Genomic DNA, 27,603 nt, shown 5'->3' on the forward strand with positions numbered 1-27,603 from the left:
CGTTTTAAGTCACATAGTCCTTTACGTGGAAGCGCAGGTTACAAAACAGGTAAAAGTGGAACTGCCCGGGCAGGGGGTAGGAGGAGCGGTGATCAGCCTGGAGGCTTGGAGGAGAACAGGGGTGTGCCGTGAGGTTTATTTTCTTCTTTTGAATGCTAAGGACATCACAGAGCCAGTTGGTGCTGTTTAGAGCCATTGGTTTTAATCTTGTCTGTCATCCTCTATGGAAAATAACCATTTCTGCTTAGCTAGAGAGTTTTCTTTCTTCCTGTTTTAAAGAGACCAACTTTTTTGTACCACGTATAGTAGTGATGTTTCCAACTGTCTTTTAGCAGTGAAACTCTTGGCAAAATGGAATCACCTTGGGTCAAACCCAAACATAAAATGGAATCAGTGGGCCCACTCCGCAGCCAGGTTTCATCTTCACTGTTCGCAGAGCCTCTGTGCTTCTCCAAGAGACCGATGGCTCCGCAGTTTGAAAATCCCTCTCCCAGGTGGTAGTCCTTGCGGTCAGGGCTGTCTACAGAGTAATTAGTTGCCTACATCCTGCTACCCGTCTCCATAAATGGCTCTTGCTCAGACTTAGCCTTCCCTGGAGAGTCTGCACAGTCCTGGACCAGGTATTCTTGGCCTCGGCCGACTCCTGTTGTCCCAGCTCCATGGTCACCTGCCATAATAGCTGACACAGAAACATTTTCAATTTAGGAGAAATTGTGACTTTGTTAGAGAAGGAATGTCCCAGAAGCTGTTGAAGAAATTGTAATCAGATGGTTACCATGCCCTCCCAGGCACACCCGAGTCCTTCAGCTCTTCCTCACAGAACGTCATCTCTGCTTCTCTCACACTTCAGCCATCCCCCTCTGTGTTTCTCCCTGCACATCAGCTAAGTGTTCCTTCTGCTTAAAACACAGCCACCAAAACCCAGAACACAGCAAGCTGTGATTCCCCACGTGTCTGAGAGGACAGGAGTAGTGTCTGTCTCTTAGCAGCTTTGGGGCAAGGGTTACATGTACGCACATTCTCTGTCTGCACCGAGGACACTGAAAATGTCCTGTGACAGTTTCACATTCCGGACGTGGAAGTACAGGCTCAGACTAAGCATCACTGGACATCGGACTGGCACAGGCTTATCGGAAGGCCTTGGCCAATGTTCGGGCTTGTTCACCAAGCAACTGTGCCTCAGCTAGTGTGGCTCCAAGCCAACATCACCAAGTGTTGGCTGCTAAGCATCTTGGACTTGCTAAAATGGCCCGTTACCCCAAAAGGAACGGCCATTCCGTTGTTACCTTGGCTGAAAGCATCAAGGTGGAAGGGCCTGACTAGAAAAGATGACACCAAATGAAACTGTAGACGTTCCCACTGAGGGGTAGATCGCTTTCTTCAGGTGCCTTATTACATAGAAAGCAGTAAAAGGCAGCCATGTTGAAAAAGCAAACCAAACACTACCTACAGCCTTCAAGCAGGCAGCTGGCAGTTCGTGGCAAGAAAGGTCATGAGAATATATTTCTATTATGTCATGTATTTTGTCATTTTATTATTCCATTCAATTATCCTTCAAAGCATTTTGCCTTTTTTATTTTTGTTTTTTAGAACCAAAGCCAAAAGGAAATTAATGATAGTTCTAGCAATATAATTTTATTCTTTTCAAATACATACAATTTCTGTTACAGATTTTTTTGTTACTTGTAACGTAGCAAAATATCCACACCAAATTAAAATATATATACAGAATTTTAAAATTAAGAACATAGGTGGTTACAATTTATTTTTTTTAGCTTGTTCTTGCAAGAAATTTCTTCGAGTAAAAATAGCTTTCTTAACCACTGTTTCTTGGCTTCTCCTTCAGTTGATGGGTATTGAAGTTGACCCAAAATATGGAGGAACAGGAGCCTCGTTTTTTTCCTGTGTCCTGGTGGTAGAGGAATTAGCCAAAGTTGACGCATCTGTGGCTCTCTTATGTGACATCCAGAACACGTTAATTAACAGGCTGATTAAAAAACATGGGACAGAAGAGCAAAAGGCCACCTATTTGACCCAGCTGACTTCAGAAAAAGTGAGTGGAGACAAGTCGTCAAAGTGGATCTTTTCTAAACTTAGGATATTTCTAAACTTAGAAGAAAGGCAGCCACGATGTTGACGCTCCAAGAGCACAGTGTAGCACTCACTGTTAACTAATTAAGCAAAGCTCAATAAATCAGCACTACTAGAAGAGTACACGCTGCCTCTCATTTGCCGCTTGGAAATTTAGAGAAGAACCATCAAACAATAGAAGTATTTCCTTTTTGGCTAGTAATAGGGAACCCAGGGTTGAGAAGGGAGAGTGTTGACATGTCACAGGATTGTTAACCAGTGTCATACAGCAATGTGTGTACTGTTTGATGGGAAACTAGTTCGTTCTGTAAACCTTCATCTAAAGTACAATTAAAAAAAGAAAAAGTCTTTCCTTTTTGTCCTAATTATACTTTATAATACCTTTGTTGACGGTTTCATTTACATTGTGTTCCTACTGCATTTGGAGCCTTGATGGCACAGTGGTTAAGATCTACGGCTGCTAACCAAAAGGTTGGCAGTTCAAATCCGCCAGCCACTCCTTGGAAACCCAGTGGGGCAGTTCTACTCTGTCCTGTAGGGTCACTGTGAGTCAGAATCGACTTGACGATAATGGGTTTTGGTTCTACAGCAATTATTAGAACCAATGTAATTAAACTTAACCTTACAAATGTATTCTTAAGTTTTTTAATTGTCTTACAGAAATAGTAGGGTATATTTTGAAAAATTGAAACTGTCAGAATACTATTACTATTTTGACAAGTACAGGCTTTTAAAAGTAGCTAAAGGTTTGATTTACAAATGTCCATTTTCCCTGAGTGAATTTTTTGTTACGCAGCAGAGAAAGAGGCTTATTAACCCTGGATTTTTTTCCCTCGAATATGTAGGTGGCAAGTTTCTGCCTTTCAGAGGCTGGAGCAGGTAGTGACCCATTTACTTTGAAGACCAGAGCTGATAAAAAGGGAGATTACTATGTCATCAACGGGTCCAAGATGTGGATTAGCAGTGCTGAGCACGCAGGCCTTTTCCTGGTGATGGCTAATGCAGACCCTGCCATGGTAAGTCTGAAAATAAACTTTCCTTCCTTCCGCCCTCCCCTTTTCTCTTTTTAGGCCTTAGTCTTAAATTCTTCATTCACCCAATACTGAGAATGTTAAACTAGTCTATTTTTGGCCTCTTATTTATTAGTGTCCAAAAATAGATATTGGTGGTGCAGTTACTAATTATGGGAGGGCCATTTGTCATCTCCAAATATGTTATATGGAAACCCTGGTGGCAATAGTGGTTAAGTGCTATGGCTCCTAACCAAAAGGTTGGCAATTTGAATCCACCAGGTGTTCCTTGGAAACTCTATGGGGCAGTTCTACTCTGGCCTATACGGTCACTATGAGTCGGAATATGAGACACAGTGAGGAATAAAAGTCACTTACAAAGGAGAGCCAATAAGAATAAGCTCGGACTACTTGGCAGAAACCATGCAGGGAAGAAGGCAATGGGATGACATATTTAAAAAAATTGAAGGAAAAAAATTGCCTGCCAAGAATTATATATCCATCAAAACTGTCTCTTAAATATGAAGGTGAAATTAAGACATTTCCAGATAAACACAAGTTGAGGGAATTCGTAAAAAACCAAACCAAAACTACAAGATATACTAAAGAGAGTTCTTTGGTTAGAAAATCAATATCAGGTATTGACCCAAGACTAGAACACTAGGCAGAGCAACCAGAAGTCAACCCAGACAGGGAAATCAAAAAAAAAAAACCAAAGAAAGATTTTTAAAAAAGCCCAACGCAGGGTAACGGAAATGTTATTATATAAAAGAAGACAAGATTAAAGTAATAAAGAGGGACTAAGAAATGTAATCATACACCTTCCATATGAAAAGGAAGATACAGCGATACAAAGAAATAAAAGTTAGTTTTAAATTTAGAAAAATAGGGATAAATAATAAGGTAACCACAAAGGAGACAAACTGTCCTGCTCATCAAAATCAAATACAAGGGAAAAATACAGACTAGCAGAAACAAAATCAGCAACAACAAATATGAGGAAAGGACAATATATAATCTACTCAGCACATAAAATCAGGTGGGAAAAAGAAACTGTCAGTACACAAAAAAAGACATCAAAATGATAGCACTAAATTCATATCTATCCATAATTACCCTGAATGTAAATGGACTAAACGCACCAATAAAGAGACAGAGAGTGGCGGAATGGATTAAAAAACAAGATCCGTCTATATGCTGCCTATAAGAGACACACCTTAGACATAGAGACACAAACAAACTAAAACTCAAAGGATGGAAAAAAATATATCAAGCAAACAACAATTAAAAAAGAGCAGGAGTGGCAATATTAATTTCCGACAAAATAGACTTTAAAGTTAAATCCATCAGAAAGGATAAGGAAGGACACTGTATAATGATTAAAGGGACAGTACTCCAAGAAGATATAACCATATTAAATATTTATACACCCAATGAGAGGGCTGCAAGATACATAAAACAAACTCTATCAGCATTGAAAAGTGAGATAGACAGCTCCACAATAATAGTAGGAGACTTCAACACACCACTTTCGGTGAAGGACAGGACATCCAGAAAGAAGCTCAATAAAGACACGGAAGATCTAAATGCCACGATCAACCAACCTGACCTCGTAGACATATACAGAACACTCCACCCAACAGCAACCAACTATCTTTTCTAGTACACATGGAACATTCTCTAGAATAGTCCACATATTAGGTCATAAAGCAAACCGTAGCAGAATCCAAAACACTGAAATATTACAAAGCATCTTCTCTGACCATAAGGCCATAAAAATGGAAATCAATAACAGGAAAAGCAGGTAAAAGAAATCAAACACTTGGAAACTGAGCAATACCCTGCTCAAAAAAGACTGGATTATAGAAGACATTAATGATGGAATAAAGAAATTCAGATAATCCAATGAGAATGAAAACACTTCCTATCAGAACCTCTGGGACACAGCAAAAGCAGTGCTCAGAGGCCAATTTATATGAACAAATGCACACATCCAAAAAGTAGAAAGGGCCAAAATCAAAGAATTATCCCTACAACTTGAACAAATAGAAAGAGAGCAACAAAGGAAACCCACAGGCACCAGAAGAAAACAAATAATAAAAATTAGAGCTGAACTAAATGAAATAGAAATCAGAAAAACAATTGAAAGAATTAACAAGACCAAAAGCTGGTTTTTTGGAAAAATCAACAAAATTGACAAACCACTGGCCAAACTGACAAAAGCAAAACAGGAGAGGAACCAAATAACCCAAATAAGAAATGAGATGGGCAATATTACAACAGACCCAAGTGAAATTAAAAGAATCATATCAGATTACTATGAAAAACTATACTCAAACAAATTTGAAAACCTAGAAGAAAGGGGTGAATTCCTAGAAACACACTACCTACCTAAACTAACACAAACAGGTAGAACAACTAAACAGACCCATAACAAAAGAAGAGATTGAAAAGGTAATCAAAAAACTCCCAACAAAAAAAAAGCCCTGGTTCGGACGGCTTCACTGGAGAGTTCTACCAAACTTTCAGAGAAGAGTTAACACCACTAATACTGTAAAGGTATTTCAGAGCATAGAAAAGGATGGAATCCTACCAAACTCATTCTATGAAGCCACCATATCCCTGATACCAAAACCAGGTAAAGACACCACAAGAAAAGAAAATTATAGACCTATGTCCTTCATGAATGTAGATGCAAAAATCCTCGACAAAATTCTAGCCAATAGAATTCAACAACATAGCAAAAAAATAATTCACCATGACTAAATGGGATTTATAGCAGGTTCAACATTAGAAAAACAATTAATGTAATCCACCACATAAATAAAACAAAAGACAAGAATCACATGATTTTATCAATTGATGCAGAAAAGGCATTTGACAAAGTCCAACACTCATTCATGATAAAAACTCTCAGCAAAATAGGAATAGAAGGAAAATTCCTCAAAGTAATTAAAGGGCATTTATACAAAGCCAACAGCCAACATGACCCTAAATGGAGAGAGCCTGAAAACATTCCCACTGAGATCGGGAACCAGACAAGGATGCCCTTTATCACACTCTTATTCAACATTGTGCTGGAAGTCCTAGCCAGAGCACTTAGGTTAGGTAAAGAAATAAAGGGCATCCATACTGGCAAGGAAGAAGTAAAAGTATCTCTGTTTGCAGATGACATGATCTTATACACAGAAAGCCCTAAGGAATCTTCCAGAAAACTACTGAAACTAATAGAAGAGTTCAGCAGAGTCTCTGGATACAAGATAAACATACAAAAATCAGTTGGATTCCTCTACACAAACAAAAAGAACATCGAAGAGGAAGTCACCAAATCAATGCCTTTTACAGTAGCTGCCAAGAAGTTAAAATACTTAGGAATCTTACCAGAGATGTAAAAGACTTATACAAAGAAAACTACAGTACACTTCTGCAAGAAACCAAAAGAGACTTACATAAGTGGAAGAACATACCTTGCTCGTGGATAGGAAGACTTAACATTATAAAAATGTCAATTCTACCAAAAGCGATCTATACATTTAATGCAATTCCGATCAAAATCCCAAGGACATTCTTTAATGAGATGGAGAAACAAATCACCAACTTCATATGGAAGGGAAAGAGGCCCTGGATAAATAAGGCATTACTGAAAAAGAAGAACAAAGTGGGAGGCCTTACTTTCCCTGATTTTAGAACCTATTATACTGCCACAGTAGTCAAAACAACCTGGTACTGGTGCAACAGATGCATGGACCAATGGAACAGAATTGAGAATCCAGGCATAAATCCATCCACATATAAGCAGTTGATATTTGACAAAGGCCCCAAAACAGTTAAATGGGGAAAAGACAGTCTTTTTAACAAATGGTGCTGGCATAACTGGATATCCATCTGCAAAAAAAATGAAACAAGACCCATACCTCACTCCATGCACAAAAACTTAACCCAAAATAGATCAAAGACCTAAATATAAAATCTAAAATGATAAAGATCGTGGAAGAAAAAATAGGGACAACGTTAGGAGCCCTAATACATGGCATAAACAGTATACAAAACATTATAAAGAATGTAGAAGAAAAACTAGATAACTGGGAGCTCCTAAAAATCAAACACCTATGCTCATCCAAAGACTTCACCAAAAGAGCAAAAAGACTACCTACAGACTGGGAAAAAGTTTTTAGCTATGACATTTCTGATCAGCGCCTGATCTCTAAAATCTACATGATACTGAACTCAACTGCAAAAAGACAAATAACCCAATTAAAAAATGGGCAAAAGATATGAATGGACACTTCACTAAAGAAGACATTTAGGGAGCTAACAGATATATGAGGAAATGTTCACGATCATTAGCCATTAGACAAATGCAGATCAAAACTACAATGAGATTTCATCTCACTCCAACAAGGCTGGCATTAATCCAAAAAACACAAAATAATAAATGTTGGACAGGCTGTGGAGAGATTGGAATACTTATACACTGCTGGTGAGAATGTCAAATGGTACACCCGCTTTGGAAATCGATTTGGCGCTCCCTTAAAAAGCTAGAAATAGAACTACCATACGATCCAGCAATCCCACTCCTTGGAATATATCCTAGAGAAATAAGAGCCTTTACACGAACAGATATATGCACACCCATGTTTATTGCAGCACTGTTTACAATAGCAAAAACATGGAAGCAACCAAGGTGCCCATCAACAGATGAATGGATAAATAAATTATGGTATAGTCACACAGTGGAATACTACGCATCGATAAAGAACAGTGAGGAATCTGTGAAACATTTCATAACATGGAGGAACCTGGAAGGCATTATGCTGAGTGAAATTAGTCAGTTACAAAAGGACAAATAGTGTGTAAGACCACTATTATAAGAACTTGAGAAATAGTTTAAACTGGGACGAAAACATTCTTGAGTGGTTAAGAGAGGAGGGAGGGAGGGTGGGAGAGGGGTATTCACTAATTAGATAGCAGATAAGAACTACTTTAGGTGAAGGGAAAGACAGCGCACAATACAGGGGAGGTCAGCACAATTGGACTAAACCAAAAGCAAAGCAGTTTCCTGAATAAACTGAATGCTTTGAAGGCCAGCGTGGCAGGGGCAGGGGTCTGGGGACCATGGTTTCAGGGGACATCTAAGCCAATTGGTATAATAAAATCTATTAAGAAAACATTCTGCATCCCACTTTGAAGAGTGGTGTCCGGGGTCTTAAACGCTAGCAAGCAGCCATCTAAGATGCACCAATTGGTCTCAGCCCACCTGGATCAAAGGATAATGACGAACACCAAGGACACAAGGCGATTACGAGCCCAAGAGACAGAAACGGCCACATGAGCCAGAGATAACATCATCCTGAGACCAGAAGAACTGGATGGTGCCCGGCTACAACCGATGACTGCCCTGATAGGGAACACAACAGAGAACCCCTGAGGGAGCAGGAGAGCAGTGGAATGGAGACCCCAAATTCTCATAAGACCAGACTTAATGGTCTGACTGAGACTGGAAGGACCCTGGTGGTCATGGCCCCCAGACCTTCTGTTGCCCCAGGACAGGAACCATTCCCGAAGCCAACTCTTCAGACATGGATTGGACTGGACAATGGGTTGGAGAGGGATGCTGGTGAGGAGTGAGCTTCTTGGATCAGGTGGACACTTGAGACTATGTTGGCATCTCCTGCCTGGAGGGGAGATGAGAGGGTGGAGGGAGTTAGAAGCTGGTGAAATGGACACGAAAAGAGAAAGTGGAGGGAGAGAGCGGGCTGTGTCTTATTAGGGGGAGAGTAATTGGGAGTGTTTTGTAGCAAGGTGTATATGGGTTTTTGTGTGAGAAACTGACTTGATTTGTAAACTTTTCACTTAAAGCACAATAAAAATTATTTAAAAAAAAAAGAATTTAAGTACCTATTTTATTTTTTAAAATAAGTATTTCTTTCAGTTGGAAAATAGACATACAGGGAAATGGTAAATACATTTTATCTTTTGTCTTTTCTCTAATGTAATGTTTAATTGTTTAAAGTATTTAATAAAATTAAATTGAAGACACGGAACTCACATGGTCATTTAATACCTTAGGGCAACCTAAAAATTTTAGTATCTACTGATGTTTCTGAGAAAGTAGAAATGGTAAAACTGTGGATCTGGGATCTAGTGTCCTGCGATCATCCTTGTTTCGTAAGGCGCACATTGCACTTCTGAGTCCCCTAGAATTTATTACTGAAGTCCGTTTTCACTTTTCTTTTTGCTTTGATCTCTTTGGAGGCAAGGGATGTCAGGAATTCAAGTGGTAATAGCATTTTAAATCTGCCTTTTAGGGGTATAAAGGAATTACCTGCTTCTTAATAGATCGTGATACTGAAGGCTTTCATATAGGGAAACCGGAAAACAAAATGGGGATCAGAGCTGCTTCCACCTGCCCGTTAACCTTTGACAATGTTAAGGTGAGTATCTTAAGAGTTTTCAGGAGAAGACTGATACGAAATAAGCTTTGCATGTATTCATAGGAGAGACTGACAAGCAAGTTGTCACGATATCAAGTAGCTGCAAGGGTCCACAGGGAGTGTTACGTGAAATTCCCAAACACAGAGTCCAGGGGTGGAAAACACTGCTCAGCAGCTGGCCCTGGGAGCAATGGCAAGTACTAATTCCATGTATACTTGATGAACTTTACACTTGTGGCCCCCAACATGGCTTCAGAGAAGGAAGGATTGTGCCACAAGATGGCGATGTTGCTCAATGAGAGTGGGAAACGGGCTGTGCCCCCACAGTGTATAGTTAAATTTGTTAAAAGGAGGAAAAGAAGATCACTTAGAATGCTCATCTTTAAAACTCTAGCTAGATAGGAGGGGTTGTGATGAGTTTGCCACATCACATATTAGAGCTTCATTCTTGCTGCTAATGGGTATGTAGAGGAGTGTCTTTACAGATGTCATTTGGGCCTCACTGCGTCACCCCAACTGCTCTTTCTACTTTCTCTGCTTTCCCCGTCTTGTCCTGCTCCTCTTAACTGCCCATGTTATAAAGCTAAGTGGATTTTTATTATTGGTCTGTCTTCATTTTTTAAATTATGAATAAACATTTTAGTCTCTTTCCTTGCTCCTTTTTTCTCCTCATGCTGCTTGCTTGTGTACACAAACACACACATACACACACCCCTCAGGTGATTTTTGTGGGGGTGAACAGTCTCAACCAAAGAAGGGTTTACTACTCTTGCAAAAGCCAAAAACCAGGCCTGTTGCTGTTGAGTCGATTCCGGCTCATAGCAACCCTATAGGACAGAGTAAAACTGCCCCATAGGGTTTCTAGGGAATGGCTGGTGGATTCAAACTGCCGACCTTTTGGTTAGCAGCCTGAGCTCTTAACCACTGCGCCACCATATTTTCTGTAATCCCTAATACGTTCTCATACCTTATTGTATGCACATAATTGAGGGAAGAAAATGTGTTACTACTCATTGATGTTACTGATGAAGTGTATGAGATTCTCTTTATAGATTCAGTCATCCAACAGCTGTCTCCGCTAGGAGGGTGCAGTAGTAGGCAGCAGACTGACCGGAGCCCTTTCCCTCCCTGGCTGGGGAGACCGGCTAGACGGGGGGACCCGCTAGACGGGGGAGGGGGAACCGGCTAGACGGAGGGGGGGGGGACCGGCTAGACGGGGAGAACGGGTAGACGGGGTGGGGGGGGACCGGCTAGACGGGGAGAACGGGTAGACGGGGTGGGGGGGGACTGGCTAGACGGGGAGAACGGCTAGATGGAGAGATGGACAGGCAGCACATACTTTCATTAGAGTTTCCTGCGTGCTATGATAGAGTAATTTCACACAAATTGAGAGTATATGTGCATTTAAAAATACATCCTCAAAATGAATTCAGTCAATAAAATAGAGGACTACCTGCACGTTTTAATTTTCAGGTTGCAGAAACCAATATCCTGGGACAGGTTGGACATGGCTATAAGTACGCCATAGGGAGCCTTAATGAAGGTAGAATAGGAATTGCTGCACAGGTGAGTTAAACTACAAAATTAATTAAACTACAAAAAGAAAAACGCGGTTAAGATCAGTGCGTGCTTGTTGTGAACACAAGATGGCGCTCTTCCCTTACAGACTTTATGGAATGGCTTCTGTTTGCAATCTCAAGTTCCACTTTGGTCAACTACTTGTGTCCAGAGAGCCAAACGATGGCATAGTAGTAGTAACAGTTTTTCTGCTTTGAGAACATTAAGGTATTAATCCAATACCTGGACTGAACTTCTAAAATGTATTGTAAGTTAAGTACACCACTTTTTAAAAATTCAACTTTTCCAAGCATGAAACTCACTCTGGAAGAAGTGTTTTAAATTAAGAAGAAATAATATTTATTCTGTGTAGTAAGAGTCTCTAATCCATAAATAACATAACAGTTGTTGCTTAGCGTTTTGCAGGTGAAAATCAGGCCAATCCTTTGTGGTACATGAAGTAAGAGTGAGATAGGGAGAATTAAAGAGATAGATGAGTACTACTTAAAAAAAAATTTTTTTTTTAACCAAATTTGCCCTTTATGATCTTCATTGCACTTTTATTTTAAGAGGTGTCACTTCTATATCACAAAAACGGATAAGGTCTTTGGTTTTATTATAAATTGTATCATCTTTTGTTTGTTTGTAATTAGTGTCCACAATTGAAGGATGTATGGCTTTTAGATTTTGAAGATGTCACATGTATGAGCTATCGCAATAGTGAGATGTCAAATTATTCTAAATTTTTTGTACTCCTGTTATTTGACTTAACACAGTATTTTTAGATGAGAACCTAGCCTAGATTTCCCACAAGGCTAGATAAATATGTTACTGGAGAGTATTGGCTTGCCTGGCCTTTCTAAAGTTTTTCTGTGATTCGACTTCGTCAGATGTAGCGTTAAACACTATAGTTCTGAATCTCGTTGTTCTCAGACATATAAATAATACAGACGTTCTGGCAGTGAAACACACAGCCTGGGCTTTCGTGTAATTACTGCAAGTTATCTTATAACCTAACTAAAAGTTAAGGTCAGGTAGTTATTATGCCTCAGAGAGGTGTATGTAGCAATGCGTAACAATGAGCTGAAGCACCCATCCTCAAAACCCTGCAGTCAGAATTGAATTTCATTTTTCAGTGTTTGTAATGAAAACATTTCTCTGAGACTGATTGACTAGGGATGTTTCAGTCTCCCTGTCCGTATAGGACACGATGTTATAAGGGTGTACTGACGTCATCTCGTCACAGAGCCACGAGTGCAGTGAGTTCCCACCTCTTTAATTTCAGGGTTTCTTTTTGGTTTGCTGGTTTTGTTTTTTGGTCCCTTTAATTTTTGACATAATATTCTGTTCTTCAGAAAGGTCAAAACAAAAGAGAAAATGTGAATGAGTGAACATTAATGAAATATTGATAATTTTGTGGGTATTTCCCCAAAAACCTTTAACTATTTTTTTTCTCCTTTTTCTTAAACCAACAGTTTGACATAATTAGTGATTTAATGGCTACCTAATGTTGAAATTTAGAAACCATTTCTAAGCTTGAATCACTCAGTTGGAGACTGAGTAGCAACGAGACAGTTCGGCTAAAATTGTTGTCACGTCTGGATTTGTCGTTGGGCACGTGAATTAATTTTTCCATGAGATGCTCTCTGTGGGCTGTTCATTCAGTCACCTGAGGCCTTTGTGAAATGCCGATGCTCAGGCCACGCTGCCCAAACCCCCTCCCCCGAAAGATTCTGACTTAGTTGGCGAGCCTGGGCGTCGGTATCTTTATGAAGCTCCCCAGGGGATTCTAATGTGCGCCGCCGGCGTTGGGAAACGCTGCTCTTTTATGTTCTCATGCCCTTTCCACTGAAGGTCTTATTACTCCTGATCATATGCAAAATGGGCAGGAAGTTAGAAGGTTCAGAAGTGACCTTCCACATTTGACTTCTAGAAGGACTGGAGGGGGCTGCTGTATAGTCTCCAAGGCCAGTTCTGAGCCAAGCTTCCACGGCTCCTTCATGCCTGGAGAACGAGCACTTAAAGGAGAAGAGTCCTGAAAAGTAGCCGGGTGGTGTGAGCACACCACACCAGGAGATCTACCTCTGCGCTACCTGAAGTAGACTCACATTTGTATGGAGTCATGCCAGGGGTCTCCCCTTCACAGGAAGTTCGCTTGTCCATAGGCAGTGGGGGAAGGTGTGTTCCTAACACACACCTCATCACCACCTCAGTACCTCTAAACCTCCCCTGCCCAGTGATGCAGTTTGCCTGTAAGGAATTTACAACCAGGGCTCCTAATTAAAGCATAAACTTGTAACAAAATAAGAGATTCTGGTCTTTTTTTTTTAACAGATGCTGGGATTGGCACAAGGATGTTTTGACTACACTATTCCATACATTAAAGAAAGGGTACAATTTGGGAAAAGAGTATTTGATTTTCAGGTATGTCATCATTAGGGCCTTTCTGTGTGCTTGCTCCCACCTTCCCGTTAATGAAGAGCTGTGTTGTAAAACATGGAGAGAATCTCCCCCGAGGGATTCTAGTGCGGGGGTGGGGGCAGGAATTGGCCTCAGGAGGCGCACTTAGGAATGCCTTAACCTTCACCAAGAGCACAACAGTAGTCCTTAAGGGCCAGCTGTGGCATGAGTCAGGATAGCCTGGCGAGAACTTTAGGGCTGTTTCCTTACTGCTTCGTAAGTTCTAGGTATAGGGTTTGGGGTCAAATTTCCAGGGTCCAAATCCTGGTTCTTCTGCTTACTGGCTTTAGCCCTTGGGCACATTACCTCACCTCTGTAAGTCTCAGCTGCCTCTTTTGTAAAACGAGGACAATACCCCCTACTCTGTAGGGTGACTTTAGAGGTCTGTGTAAGGCGCTCTGCACACTACCTGGCTACAACCAGTGCTCAGTAAATGGGAACTCAGTAAATGAGAACTCTTGTTGTGGCTCCCTGATTAGGCCATAGCCATGCAGTCGTTCTCAGAGGACTACCTCTGGCACCTACAGCTCATGGAAGCTCCAGTTTGCTGCACTAAGTGCAAATGAGATGCTGTCAGTCAAACACATCGGGAAACACTGGCCGGGGAATGTCCAACGACCAAGGCTTCCTGGGGCTCCCCAGGCCCTTAGGGTTTGTTGGTACTGACGTGGGCGGAAACCTGGTGTGGCAGCTTACCAAGCATTCGTGACCTCCAGCACATCACCTCAGGTTCCAGAATTGACTTCCATGGTTGCAGACTCTCCCTTTAAGAAACTCTTGATTCTAAATACAATTTCTTACTACATCCCCAGTTCCACCTTGCTGCGTTGCCCTCAGGTTATATAATGATGAAGAGGCCTTGTGCACAGTCAGTTCAAGGCCTAGAAGGACCGAGGATGGCAGGCCTGGCTAGTGCACACCACAAGCCAGGGCTATCATCCCCAGCTTGTTGTTGTTGCTTTTATTAGATGCTGTCGAGTCAGTTTGGATTCATAGCAACCCTACACACAACAGAACGAAACACTACCCGGTCTTGCACCATTCTTACAATCGTTGTTATGCTAGAGCTCGTTGTTGCAGCCACTGTGTCAGTCCACCTCATTGAGGGGTCTTCCTCTTTTCCGCTGACCCTCCACTTTACCAAGCATAATGTCCTTCTCCAGGGACTGATCCCCCCGACAACATGTCCAAAGTATGTGAGACATAGTCTCGCCATCCTTGCTTCTAAGGAGCATTCTGGTTGTACTGTTCCGAGACAGATTTGTTCCTTCTTTGGGCAGTCCATGGCATATTCATGGTAAATACCTCCACTTGTCTGTCAGTTTGTTGTACTGTGGGGGCTTGCATGTTGCATCCCCAGCTTACAGGAAACTGAGGTAGGTGGAGATTGCGTTCCCGACGTCATACAGCTAGTAAGGTACGAAAATTATAGTTTTTTTCCCAGTCTAATAATTTTTCATTTCATTATACGAGAGTGTGTTCTCAGAGCCAGCATGATCATAGATTGCTACAACAGGGACAGAATACGAAGTTGGCTTGAGGGAGACTTTTGATCTCACCTGTACAAAGGAAACAGCGTTTCCTTATATATGTGGGGAAGTGGCCAGGTGCACTTATAGCTACAATCATAAACACATTTTTAACAACGCCTATGTATTGAATTGGAAACCCTGGTGGCGTAGTGGTTTAGTGCTACGGCTGCTAACCAAGAGGTCAGCAGTTCAAATCCACCAGGCGCTCTTTGGAAACTCTATGGGGCAGTTCTACTCCGTCTTATAGGGTCACTATGAGTCGGAATTGACTCGACGGCAGTGGGTTTGGTTTTTTTTGGTTTTATATATTTAATGGAGCCCTAGTGGTGCAGCAGTTAAAAGCTACAGCTGCTAATCAAACAGTTCAGTCGTTCGAATCTGCTAGCTGCTCCTTGGAGACCCTGTGGGGGCAGTTCTGCTCTGTCCTTTAGGGTCCCTGTGAGTCAGAATTGACTCAACAGCAGCGAGTTTGGTTATGCGTCAAATAAAAACTTTAAGAAATTTGATCTTTAAAAAGCAGCATTGTTAACTGTACACATTTGTGAAGTTCTTGTTGAAGTTTATAGGTTTTTTTTCTACTAGTGCACTTTACCGCATTAGTGTGGCTTGTTTTTTGCTTTGTATGTCATCATTTATAATCTTCCTCTCCTGTAGACTATAAGCTGCATAAAAGTAGGGGCCAGGCCTAGTCCCGCTTATCTATTTCATTTTTTATTCAGCATTGATTTATCGAGCATGTTCTGCATGCCAGGCCCTGTGTCCACAGTGCACTTGGGGAACCAGTAGCTAAAGGTGGTGAGTGCTTGCAGGACAGGAGACATGCCAGATCCCCTTTGCCTTCCAGGATCCCTATTGTAGTAATTGGAATCAACAACATGGATGGCAACCATGGGTGTAATTGAATTGAATGTACTTTTCAGAAATAATCAGAATCTTTGAATTCCACGTAACAAGCCGTAAACAATTTCTAGATCAATGATATTAGTAGGAATAGATAAATTGACTGATGGAACAAAGCAGAAAGCCCAGAAATAGACCCACCATATATGAAAATTTGATGTATGATAGAGATGGCGTTGCAGATTATTGAGTGTGAATAGTAGGTCTTCCCACATGGAAAGGAAAGTGGATCTCTACCTCACACCATACACAGAAAATAGATTTCAGATGTATGAAAGATATGTAGAAAGCAAAACTTTCATGGTTTTAGGAGAGAAACTAATTTGCACTTTAAACTTTCACCTAAAACGCAATAAAATTAAAAAAAAAAAAGTTTTAGGAGACCATCTTTATGACCTTAGGGTAGGACAGATTTTGTAAATAAGATGCAAAAACTAAATAAATAAAGGATAATAAGATTGATGAATTTAACTACTAAATTTCTTTTCCTCAAAAGATGCTATAAAGTGAAAAGACAAGTTATAAGGAAAAAAATATTTACACATAAGTTTGGTAGTGGATTGATGGATGTTCAGTTTATTATTACGCTTCATAACCTGCATATATGTGGCATGGCCTTTTGTACACATCAAATATTACAGACAGGAAAAAAGAAGAGTCTATAGGATATTTGCAAACACTGCTGTTTTTTTCCAGCTTATCTTTTTTTTTTTTTTTGCTTTGATTAGGAAAGCTATTCCTGAGATTATTGGGTACTTACCTTACCAAGGTTCCCCGTCTTAACATTCGTCACACAGTATTGCAGTTATTTAATCGTCTGTTCCCCCTGCTGGACCATGTAACTCATGAGAACAAGGAACTCTGACTGTATGGTCCAGTGAGGTATCTCCCTTGCTCAGCACAGTGCCGGGCGCATAGTATGTGCTCAATGAATATTTAGATGGATGGCACAAGAAACGTTTCTTTTATATATACATTATATGTATAAATATATATATAATTTACTTATTTTTAAATTTTATTTATTTAAATTTATGTTGTTGTTGGGAATATACACAGTAAAACAGTTAATTGGCCTAGTAAAGTGTTTATTACTGTGTTCTGCTGCCTAGTTCGTTGTGTGGTGCCTGGGGTCTTAAAAGCTTGCAAATGGCCATCCAAGGCACAACAGTTGGTCTCTATTCTTCTGGAGCAACAGAGGAAAAAGTAGAGTCAGGAATAGGAGGAGGATATGGAATGTGTGGCTAATTGTCTCCATGAACAACTGCCTCCTTTGCCATGAGACCAGAAGAACTGGATGGCGCCCTGCTGCCATTACTGAACGTTTTGATCAAGGATTCTATAGAGGAATCCTGATCAAATGGGGGAAAATGCAGAACAGAATTTCAAATTCTCACGGACTCCAGATTTTCTGGAGCCATGAAGGCTAGATAAACCCCTGAAACTATTGCCCTGAGATAATCTTTAAACCTTAAGCCAAAAATGTCCCCTGAAGTCTTCTTAAAACCAAATAGTGCTTTAGCCTAACTAGAAAAAATGTCTACCTTGAGCCTTATGCTCTTTTAAGAACTATCTATATGGGATCAGAATGACAACAGCAACTGGAAAGATCGGCGAGGAAACTTAGAGGGTAAATTAGAGGGTACGGAGTTTATATCAATGGGGGAGGAACAACTCAGAAAAGGAGGGTGAGAATGATCGCACAACTCAAGGAATGTAAACACTGTCACTGAATTGTACATGTAGAAACTGTTGGATTGGCGTATCTTGTTTGTTGTTGTTTTTGAGAATATACACAGCAAAAGCACACACCAAATCAAGTTCCTACACGGAAGATGTTGAGAAAATGGACATTTCCATTTTTAATAAATCCTGTGTCTTCCATTTCCAGAAAACTGTTTCTAGCTGTAAACTCTTAATATTCTCATTCCTTTTTGGGCTGTCATGTAGCATGCACTTACTCTCCCCTCTCAAATTTCAGGGTGTTAGTACTTTCTTTAGCGTGCCTTTTTAACAGTCATTATCGTGTTTTCTATAATCCTGAAGAAATTGGTTCCTGTTCATGGATATTGTAGTAGAATCACTTTAATAACATTACTTGAAGGAAAAAACATGGTGTATCAAATATTCCTTCATTACTTTGCAACTAACATCTTTTAATGCCTTCAAGGCATATGCAGAGTCATGATTTTTTTCAAATCGAACAGATGAAGAACACACTCAAATTTTTGCTTTGCTGGGATTTAACTTAAGCTCAGTTTCGATCTTAAAAAGGAGTGGAAATAATTGCTAAATATAACAGTCAAATTTTTAAACCTAACTTTGTGCTAATTTATTATTTAAATCTTGACAATCATAAAGAATTACATGAACTTTGAAAATGTTCTTAGAAAAGAGGGCTTAACAATGTATGCAGTGTCATATTTCATTTTAGATTGCAGATTTTAAAGGATTTAAAAGATGCATGTGAATTTCCTTTGAGTTGTATTCAAGTCCAGCAATGTTCTGCAGCCAGGCCAGACTTTGAGGGAGCATTTTTGGAAATTCTAATTCTCTGCCTTGGTCCTGAATGTTCCAGGGTCTCCAACACCAAGTGGCTCACACGGCCACTCAGCTGGAAGCTGCCAGATTGCTGACATACAACGCTGCTAGGCTTCTAGAAGCTGGAAGACCAATTATCAAAGAAGCATCGATGGCCAAATACTATGCATCAGAGGTAAAAATGAAAAATGAGTAGTGCAGCTCTAGTTTTTTTCAGGTATGCGCCTATTAGGAGTTGGTTGAGAGTTTGTTTTTTAAGTAAAATACCACGGACTTCCCAGCTCCTCTGACAGAGAAGCAAAAAGTAAAGCTGCCATAGGCAAGTACTTCGATTCTGTGAATCTTGATATTTCCACAGAGTTTTAAGAGGGAACCAAATAGCCCAGTTTACATAGAATACCTGTCATAAACCCATGGGTGAACATCTTAGTCATCTAGTGCTGCTATAAGAGAAATATTACAAGTGAGTGGCTTTAATGAGCAGATATTTATTTTCTCACAGTTCAGGATGGTAGGCATCCAAAATCAGACCTGTGGCTCTAGGGGAAAGCTTTCTCTGTCTGTCAGCTCTGGGAGAAGGTCCTTGTCTCTTCAGCTTCTGTTTCTTGGTTCCTTGGAAATCTCTATGTGGCTTGGCATCGGTCTTCCCCCACCTTTGCTTCTCTGCTTCTTCACGTCTGCTTGCTTGTTTAATCTCTTTTACGTTTCAAAGACCTTGACTCTGATATACCCTGTACTAATCCTGCTTCATTAACGTGACAAAGACATTCCCAAATGCATTATATACACAGGCATAGAGGTTAGGATTTAAAACACATATCTTTGGGAACACAGTTCAATCCATAACATTCTACCCTTTGGTCCCTACAAATTCATGTCCTTTCCACATGCAAAACACATTCACCCCATTGTATCATCCCAAAAGTCTTAAATCTTCTCCAAGTCCAAAATCTTATCTTCTGAGTCATCTAAATCGAATATGGGTAAGACTTTAGGTGTATTCCATCTTGGGGCAAAGCTCCCCTTCATGTGTGAACCTGTGAAATCTAGATTACAAGTTATCTGTTTCCAAAATACAGTGGTAAAACAGGCACAAGGTAGATATTTCCATTACAAATGGGAGAAATTGGTGGGAAAGAAGGGATAATGGGCATCAAGCAAGTCCAAAACCCAGCAGAACAATTTACATTAGCTCTCAAGCTTGAAAATAATGATCTGTTCTCTGAGACCACCTGGCTATCTTAAGTCATCTAGTGCTGCTATCACAGAAATATCACAAGTGGATGGTTTTAACAAAGAGAAGTTTATTCTCTCACAGTCCAGTAGGCTGGAAGTTCGACTTCAGAGGGTCAGTTCCAGGGAAAGGCTTTCTCTCTGTCAGCTCTGAAGGAAGGCCCTTGTGATGCATCAGTCTTCCCTTGGTCTGGTAGCATCTCAGCACAGGCACCTCACTTCCAAAGGATGCGCTCTGCTCCTGGCACTGCTTCCTTGGTGGTATGAGGTCCCCAACTCTCTGCTTGCTTCCTTTTCCTTTTACCTTTTGTAAGATAAAAGGTGGTGCAGGCCACACCCCAGGGAAACTCCGTTTATATTGGATCAGGGATGTGACCTGGTAAGGGTGTTACAATCCCACCCTAAATCTCTTTAACATAAAATTACAATCACAAAATGGAGGACAACCACAGAATACAGGGAATCATGGCCTAAGCAAGATGGTACATACATTTTTGGAGGGACGTAATTCAATCCATGACACTGGCAATGACCTTGCCCTCCAGATTCTGTAGCCCTGGGCTTTAGTTCTGCCTTCCAGGCTCACTGGGATGGTAACTCTGTTCTCTTGGCTTTGGGTGGCCCCATTTTCCTAGTCTGTCTGGGCCTGGCAGGCCCCATCTGTCTGCCCCTTGAGCATGGCAGCCCCTCCCTCTCAGCTTTGGGTGGCGGCCCCATTTCCCTGGCACACCTTAATTGCAGCCCCACACTCCAGAACCAAGTTGGCAAAGATCCTATTCTTTGAAACCTAGAAGGCTGTGGCCCCACCCTGTGAAAGCGAGAAGGCCCTGCTTCCCATGCTCCTTCCAACAGTTCTGCTGATCTCTGAGCTGCTCCAGGGATGGTCTTTTTCTTTTCTCGAAGGACAACAAATGTAGCTCCCTTGGCCTGTTGCCTGCTTGTAGAATTCCAAGAGCAGACAGCATTCTTTTTGTTCTTTCTCTGTCCCCTTCAGTCTAAGCTGATGGGTTTTCTGCTGTGGTAACTGGCTAGATCTGTCAGTCACAGGCTTAATCTGTTTAACAAAAGATTGTGTAACCATGTCCTTGGTGAACATTCTAGGACATGTGTCCTTAGTTTGTACAACAGAATTTTCCAAATTTTTTAAGTTTTGTTTTCATTTTGCACAGTTCCTTTTTAAGTCCATCTTTTTCCTCTCACATTTTGCTATAAGTGGCAGGGAGAAGCCATTTGTCCCCTTTAAAATCTTGCTTGAAAATCTCCGTAACCAGATATCCAAGTTCGTCACTTACAAGTTCTACTTTCCACCAAACATAGGAACAAATTCAGACATGTTCTCACCACTGCATAAAATGCATCACCCTTCCTCCACTGTCCAATCGCATGTTCCTCATTTCCTTTTAAACCCTCACCAGAAGCACATTAAACATCCACATTTCTAGCAACATCCTACTGCTGGCGCCATATGTATTCTCTAAGACGACAGAGACTCTCTATGGCTCTCCTCACTTCCTTCTGAGCCCTCACCAGAATTACCTTTGACATCCATAATTCTGCCAACAGTCTCTTCAGCCCAATCTAGGTTTTTACTACTAGGGACCTTAAAACTCTTCCAGCCTCTACCCTTCACCCAGTTCCAAAGCCGCTTCCACATTTTAGGTATCTGTTAGAGCAGCACCCCACTCTTTAGTACCAAATTCTAGTTCTTCTGTAACAGAAATACTACGAACGAATGGCTTTAACAAACAAGAAATTTATTTTTTCACAGTTTAGAATGGTAGAAATCCAGATTCAGAGACCTCTGGCTACAGGGGAAGGCTTTTTCTCTCCTATCAGTTCTGGGGGAAGGTCATTGTCTCTTCAGCTTCTGCTTCCTGGTTCCTTGGAGATTTCCATGTGGCTTGGCATCAGTCTTCACCTATCTTTGCTTCTCTCACTTGCTTGTTTAAACTCTTATATCGCAAGAGAGATTGACTCAAGATACAGCCTACACTAATCCTGCCTCATCAACATAACAAAGCCCGTTCCCAAATGGGATTCTAACCACAGGCATAGAGGTTTGGATTTAAAACACATATTTTTGGGTGACAGTTCAACCGATAACAGTGTCCCTCAGCTTGAAGTTCGTGTCAAGCCCATGACTTCAAGTTGGGGCAAAGTAAATTACATGGGAAATGATGTGAAAGGTGTAAGGTTCGTAATATTTGAATATTCCCCATCAAAATTGTGCCAGCTGTTCTAGCAAGCTACCCTTTTGCCCTATATCCTTTATCACATCATGTGATTGTTGGTTTATTGTCAGGGTCTCCAAATGCCCACCAGGGCCAAGAATGCAGTAACTGGCCAGCCCTCATCACTGTACACCCCATGGCTGGAAATGGGTACAGTATAAAGAAGACACTCGATAAATGTTTGCCTAATAAATGATGCTTGTCAGCAAATGTAGGGATCTGAACAGTACCCTAGTTTTTTTAAGAAGAGAGGAATTTTGTGAATTAATGGCATATCTTACAAACCTGAAATACAGCCTGGGGCGTAATAGACAACGCAGTACATAAAATATATTCAGTCCCCCCAAGTGCCAGTAACAGTGAATCCCTGTTTCCAAAAACATTACGCAGAAATGTCTACAGTGCATAGGTTGTATGGTTTCTGTGTGTGACTTGCTGCTTGTTTTTGATAGATTGCAGGACAGACGACTAGTAAATGTGTGGAGTGGATGGGGGGAGTAGGCTACACCAAAGATTATCCCGTGGAAAAGTTCTTCCGAGATGCAAAGATTGGTAAATAGTTTTGTTTTGTTTTTACATTTTATTTTTTATTTTATTTGCTTCTAGGGGTTTGGCCTGTTATGTTTGTTCTCTTTTATATTACTGCTACCTAGGCAATTGGTTGGGACTTAGGCAAAGGCAATTTTAATCTTTTCAAGATACGTTTATTGGCTTTCTTCTGATTTCTGGGATTTTTCCCCATTTCTTCCTTCAAAACTCTGGACTCATATTTTTTAAAACATCAAATTATCTTTTTAAATGCCTTAATAAGCTGCAGCAAAACCTATTGTCTTCATTTTTCAAATGTTTACTAAAAATGTTGCTATTTATGCTTAGTATAGTTGAGTACTCTTGGAGGTATCGTTCTCAATTCAGAAGTTAGGTGCCCAGTCAAGCATGAGCATTTCAGTGCTCACCCCAGAGGAGATGACAGAGACCCAACAGCTCTAAGAACTGCCTGTCCCTTAGTAACAGTCTAAACTTACACGTTGGTAGTTCAGGAACCAGAAACTTCAACTCTTTGCTACCGAATCTGAAATCCTATAAACCAAAAGGAAAATGGCCATCTCTTAGGCAAAATTTAGCAAGAGAGTTAGGCAATGGAGACACTGGATTGATTTCTCTACGTGAATATTGATATGTACTCAAGTCTCTTTCCACGATGGCTCCTCTTGCATAGCTGGGGACAACCCCGTGCTGACCTGCATGGTGGCACCTGTCCCACCCTCCGAGCATCTTGTTCCTCTTCCACGTGAGAGGCAGCATTGGGGTTAACTCCAGTGTAGGCACACTGACCTGGGTTTAAATCCCAGGTGTCAGACACATCATCAGGGCAAATTAATTAACCTAAACGAGCCTTAGTTTTCTCATTTGCAAAAATATAGTAATTATATTGGTATATTGTACTGAGGATGGAAACTGTGCCCTTTTTCAGTGTCACAGCCCCAGCAGCTAACACAGAGCTTCCTACTAAATATTTCTGGGTGAAAGATCTGGGCTGGGGGGTTGTGGTACAATTATCAAGAAGGAGTCCCTTGAACCCCATTCCAGAGTTGTGTTTGTAGTATATCCTGAGGTTTAAAATAATAATTAAATGACATAAACCTCAGAAGCTTTGTTTTGGCTCTCTAATTTATTGGCCTTTGGTAGAAGGGGAGGAAGTTGGCATGTAAAGCTTTCTGCAGAGCATCTTGGTAACTGCTGGCATTGTTCATTTTGTTTACGGATTTATACATTTCCTCTTTACAAAAAGGGTTTGGGTCGGTTTGTAATAAAATGCGTGAAGTTGCCATCTAGTTGTTAAAACATGAAACCAAAGTCTGAAAAGGAAGAGAAAGCAAAGGTACTGAACCATCTGGGCTAATCTGGTAAGCTTGGCACTTTTCAGCAGCCGGAGCAAAAAATAAAGCCCAATAGCTTATATAATTCTTGATATCAGAAAGAAGAACAGGTACCAATTCTTGAAGAGAATGGAGCTTCTCCCTGCATTAAATTCTCATTAACATGTTCTAAATTGTCAAATAGTACCATGTTTAGGGGACAATGAATGATGTTATTAACAACAGCTGTATAGCAAACACGGAGGCAATATTTGCAAAGCTGTTTCTTGCATAGACTCTTACCAGGGATCCTCTCCTAATTGTCCATTTTGCTCCTTTCTGCTTAAGGTACAATATATGAAGGAACTTCAAATATCCAGCTCAACACCATCGCCAAGAGAATCGATGCAGAATACTGACATCCATGGGGATGGGGCGCCTCCCTGGCATCACCGGTGTAAAGGGTTAAAGGATGTGCCTTGTTGAGAGAGTAAACCTCCTCAGCCCTGAGGGATTTCATTTAAACACTTGGTGATGGTCCTCGGAGTAGGTGTTTTCTGTTTTACCTTTCAGTCTCTTAGGTCCAGGAAATCATTTTCTAATTTGAGAAGAAATGCATCTATAGTTTCTCTAAAGCCATTTTTAAAGTTCAGGACATATTCATATTAATCAGCCTAGCTTCAGAGTATACAGCAGTTTCACTCAGTGGGCATTGGGGAGAATAAAGACATTTGAAATATTATAGGAATGGCTATTTTATATTCCTATTAAATCTCTGTATTTTGTGGTATCAATCAGAAAAATGTTTGTTATGGGAGGTAATTTTTATTTAATATTTTATAAGATTCACTTCCAAGTTGCTAAACTGAATAGACAGTGATAAAAATTCATTTAGAAAAATTAAAAATTCAAGTTCTAAATGTCTGAGAATACTTGGGAGAAAGGGTACAACTGAAGAAAACACTTTAACGAAGGAAAACAATGTGATTTGTTACTATAATGAACTGTGTAGAAGATGCATTTCATAATAGTTTCAGCAAGTCACTTTAAAAACAAGTCTTTGCCATTAGTTTTCAAGTAGGAAGTTTCAATAATTTGGTTAAATAATGAGAAAGTATTCAGTATTGTAATATGTATTCTATCTGCGCTGTTTTTCTATAAGATAATATCTTTCTATATTTAAATTGAATACTGTTTCCTCAAAATTAGTTATTGAACTTTATACTGAATTGTAATTCAGAGATTAAGTTTTGGTTCAGTGATTCTCAAGAGGGGGATGTCTTGCCCCATATTGGAGTGCATTAAAATCTTGTAAGAAATGGGGGACAGGAGAGGATTGTAACGAGTTTAAAAAAGCATATTCAATATTAAGATTAAAAGCGTATTCAATATTAAAGGCAAAAATAACTCTATTTAGTCTTTTAATACAAAGTATAGAGGCAAAGCTAAACAGAGTATGTTGCTAGTAACGCCATTTTCTTCTGTATCTGGGATTCTCTGTGCGGAGAGCAGACCCCTCTGGGTACGTGTCAGAAGGCCCCTCCAAAGGGGAGTGTTCAGTGGAGGAGAGTGAGAATTTCTTGTTTTCTGAAAAGGGTTCCTGGTTTAGAGAGGTGGAGAAGTGTTTCAAGGCTCATGCAGTTGCTTAAAATAATCACAACAGTTAAATGGGAAGAAATTTAGTAGTTTAATAAAAGGACAATGTTTATTAAGAATACCTGGTATTTTTCAAGTAATTTTGCTTTGCACTTTCATGTTTGTTCAGTTGATTCATTTCTGCAATGCAAATCATAGCTCAATATTCAAAATTGTATAAATACAATGAGGTGGAAATTACATTAGAATATTAGGAAGAAATAAAGACAAATTTAGGCCTTGGATTAAAAGAGATCAAGTCTACTTGACTTTCAAATAGGAAACTCAGTCATTCAGTCTTTCAGAACAAAAGACATAGTAACCTGATAAGGAAGGTAGGGGACGGCTGGAATGCCCTAAGGGGAATGGGCTGGTCATCTTTAATTTCTGTGAGTATGTGAAAGAGCGGATGTTACAGGTAATGGGGTAGAAGCCAGCATTCATAAAAAGAATCCCAGCTTCTCTCTACAGAATCATTAACACATGTAAACCTCATCTTCAGGTTTGCACCATGGAGGGCCTCCCATTGACATCTGGAATTTATATTTAGTATTGATTTTTGTGTATAAGTAAGAGTTCTAATTTTATGTATGTTTCGTGCATGTTCACAAAGAACATTGAAAACTTTCCTTATTTTGCCTAATTATATTACGTATTATAGTTAATACATGCACTGACCTTCTTAGTGAATCACTGTGATATTTCACCTTTTTATCAAAGAGGATATAGTGAATTTTCCCTGTAGTCCTTTTGTTTTTCTTCTTAAAAACGATGACTTTGGGGTCTTTAAAATGATCTGTCTTGTGTCTGTGTCTGGTAGAAGGCAGAGCCATCCACCTCCTGAAGCCCGTCTTTACTGTTTGTTAATTTGAGGGTTGTGCTGTCATGGGGCTCAGAAGGCAGCAACCTGCACAAAGCACCTGCCAAGAACCCCTTGACCATGTTCATTTGGGCAGAGCTGGACTCAACTGCCACGTTAGTATCATAAGAGGTTTGATTGTACAGTACCGAAAATGAATCAGTGTTACAGATTTTGCAGTCATGGAAAGTTAAACCCAGAAAGATTGTAGGGAACCATCCATCCAACTCTCTTGTTTTAAAACTGCAGGATTCATAGCCCAGAATATGTGCCCCAGGTCATCCAGCCAGGGACAAAGATAGGACAAGAATCCAGGTATGCCCAGCTCCTAATCCCGTGCCCTTTCTCCTTTTTAACATTGTCTCTGTTCAACGAATCCTGGGTTTCATCCTGGTTATATTTCAGGCCTCTTGGCGATGTCATTTTAGGCTTAACTGATAAAGACTCAACATTTCAGAAGTGCTGTGATTGATCAGTGTCGTCCCTTACATACGTGAGTCACCTGCCAAAGACCCTGACCTTTGGAGCTTTCTCAGGCGCAGTCAGTGTGTTGCATGTGAAGATCATTGTACGTCATCACTGGGTTTTATGCTTATGATGTAGTTTGGGAAATGCACAAGTTACATCCTTGTTGATGTACTTTTGCTGATCTTTTATGAAGTGAAAATTGTGTTTTAATGGTGTATGTCAGCCTGTATTCGTTATTACAAAAATCAATATTCTGCGGAAGAAGCAAAAACAGGGTGCCAAGTTAACTTGAGATTTTTGTTCCTCTGCTAAAGCAAAAGTGTTTGTCACATATCCAGATGAAGTAAGAAAATACTGTAGTCTTCCTGCGAGATAGGTACATAAATACCTGGGTTTACCAAGCCAATAGCCTGCCTCTCATGGAAGCCAATTTTGTTTGTTTTTCTGAGAAGAGGTCTTATAATGTAGACCAAGTTAAAAATCTTGATGCTGAAGAGAATTTTCCCAGAGGACACTTTTTTTTTTAAAATGGCAAAATAAAACAGCTCTTTAGCAAAGAGATCACCTCTTCTGAGCACATCTTCACAGTGCAGGTATTTTCTGACTGACGTTTACGCCTGTATTTTACAGTATTACTTTTGGAAATTTTACATCATTGCACTTTTACTCGGCAATACTGTAGTCTAAAGCTTAGGAGATCTCAGCTTATTTGCTTCCCGTTACCCCCTGTATTACTTTAGAAATCTAGATACTGTGATTTAGGCCCTTTTTTCCCCTTGTCATTCAGCAACGT

At 40.3% G+C, this 27,603-nt stretch overlaps 1 protein-coding gene across 7 annotated transcripts in view; it reads left to right on the forward strand.

Moving 5' to 3' along the window:
- The window catches only part of ACADSB (acyl-CoA dehydrogenase short/branched chain), a 56,620-nt gene extending 30,463 nt beyond the window's left edge, over positions 1-26,157 (forward strand). For 6 of the 7 annotated variants that reach the window (XM_049855428.1, XM_049855429.1, XM_049855433.1 and 3 more), the window contains 8 exons: positions 1,847-2,053; positions 2,937-3,107; positions 9,410-9,535; positions 11,009-11,101; positions 13,427-13,516; positions 18,563-18,700; positions 22,442-22,541; positions 24,197-26,152. In XM_049855428.1, coding sequence (XP_049711385.1) covers positions 1,847-2,053; positions 2,937-3,107; positions 9,410-9,535; positions 11,009-11,101; positions 13,427-13,516; positions 18,563-18,700; positions 22,442-22,541; positions 24,197-24,267 — 996 coding nt within the window. In that variant the 3' untranslated portion in view covers positions 24,268-26,152. Of the gene's footprint in view, positions 1-1,846; positions 2,054-2,936; positions 3,108-9,409; positions 9,536-11,008; positions 11,102-13,426; positions 13,517-18,562; positions 18,701-22,441; positions 22,542-24,196 lie in introns of all 7 variants that reach the window. The other variant, XM_049855430.1, reaches the window with a different exon arrangement.
- Positions 26,158-27,603: the final 1,446 nt, after the last annotated feature.

Source organism: Elephas maximus, chromosome 16 (assembly GCF_024166365.1).
Source record: "Elephas maximus indicus isolate mEleMax1 chromosome 16, mEleMax1 primary haplotype, whole genome shotgun sequence".
Lineage (NCBI taxonomy): Eukaryota > Metazoa > Chordata > Mammalia > Proboscidea > Elephantidae > Elephas > Elephas maximus.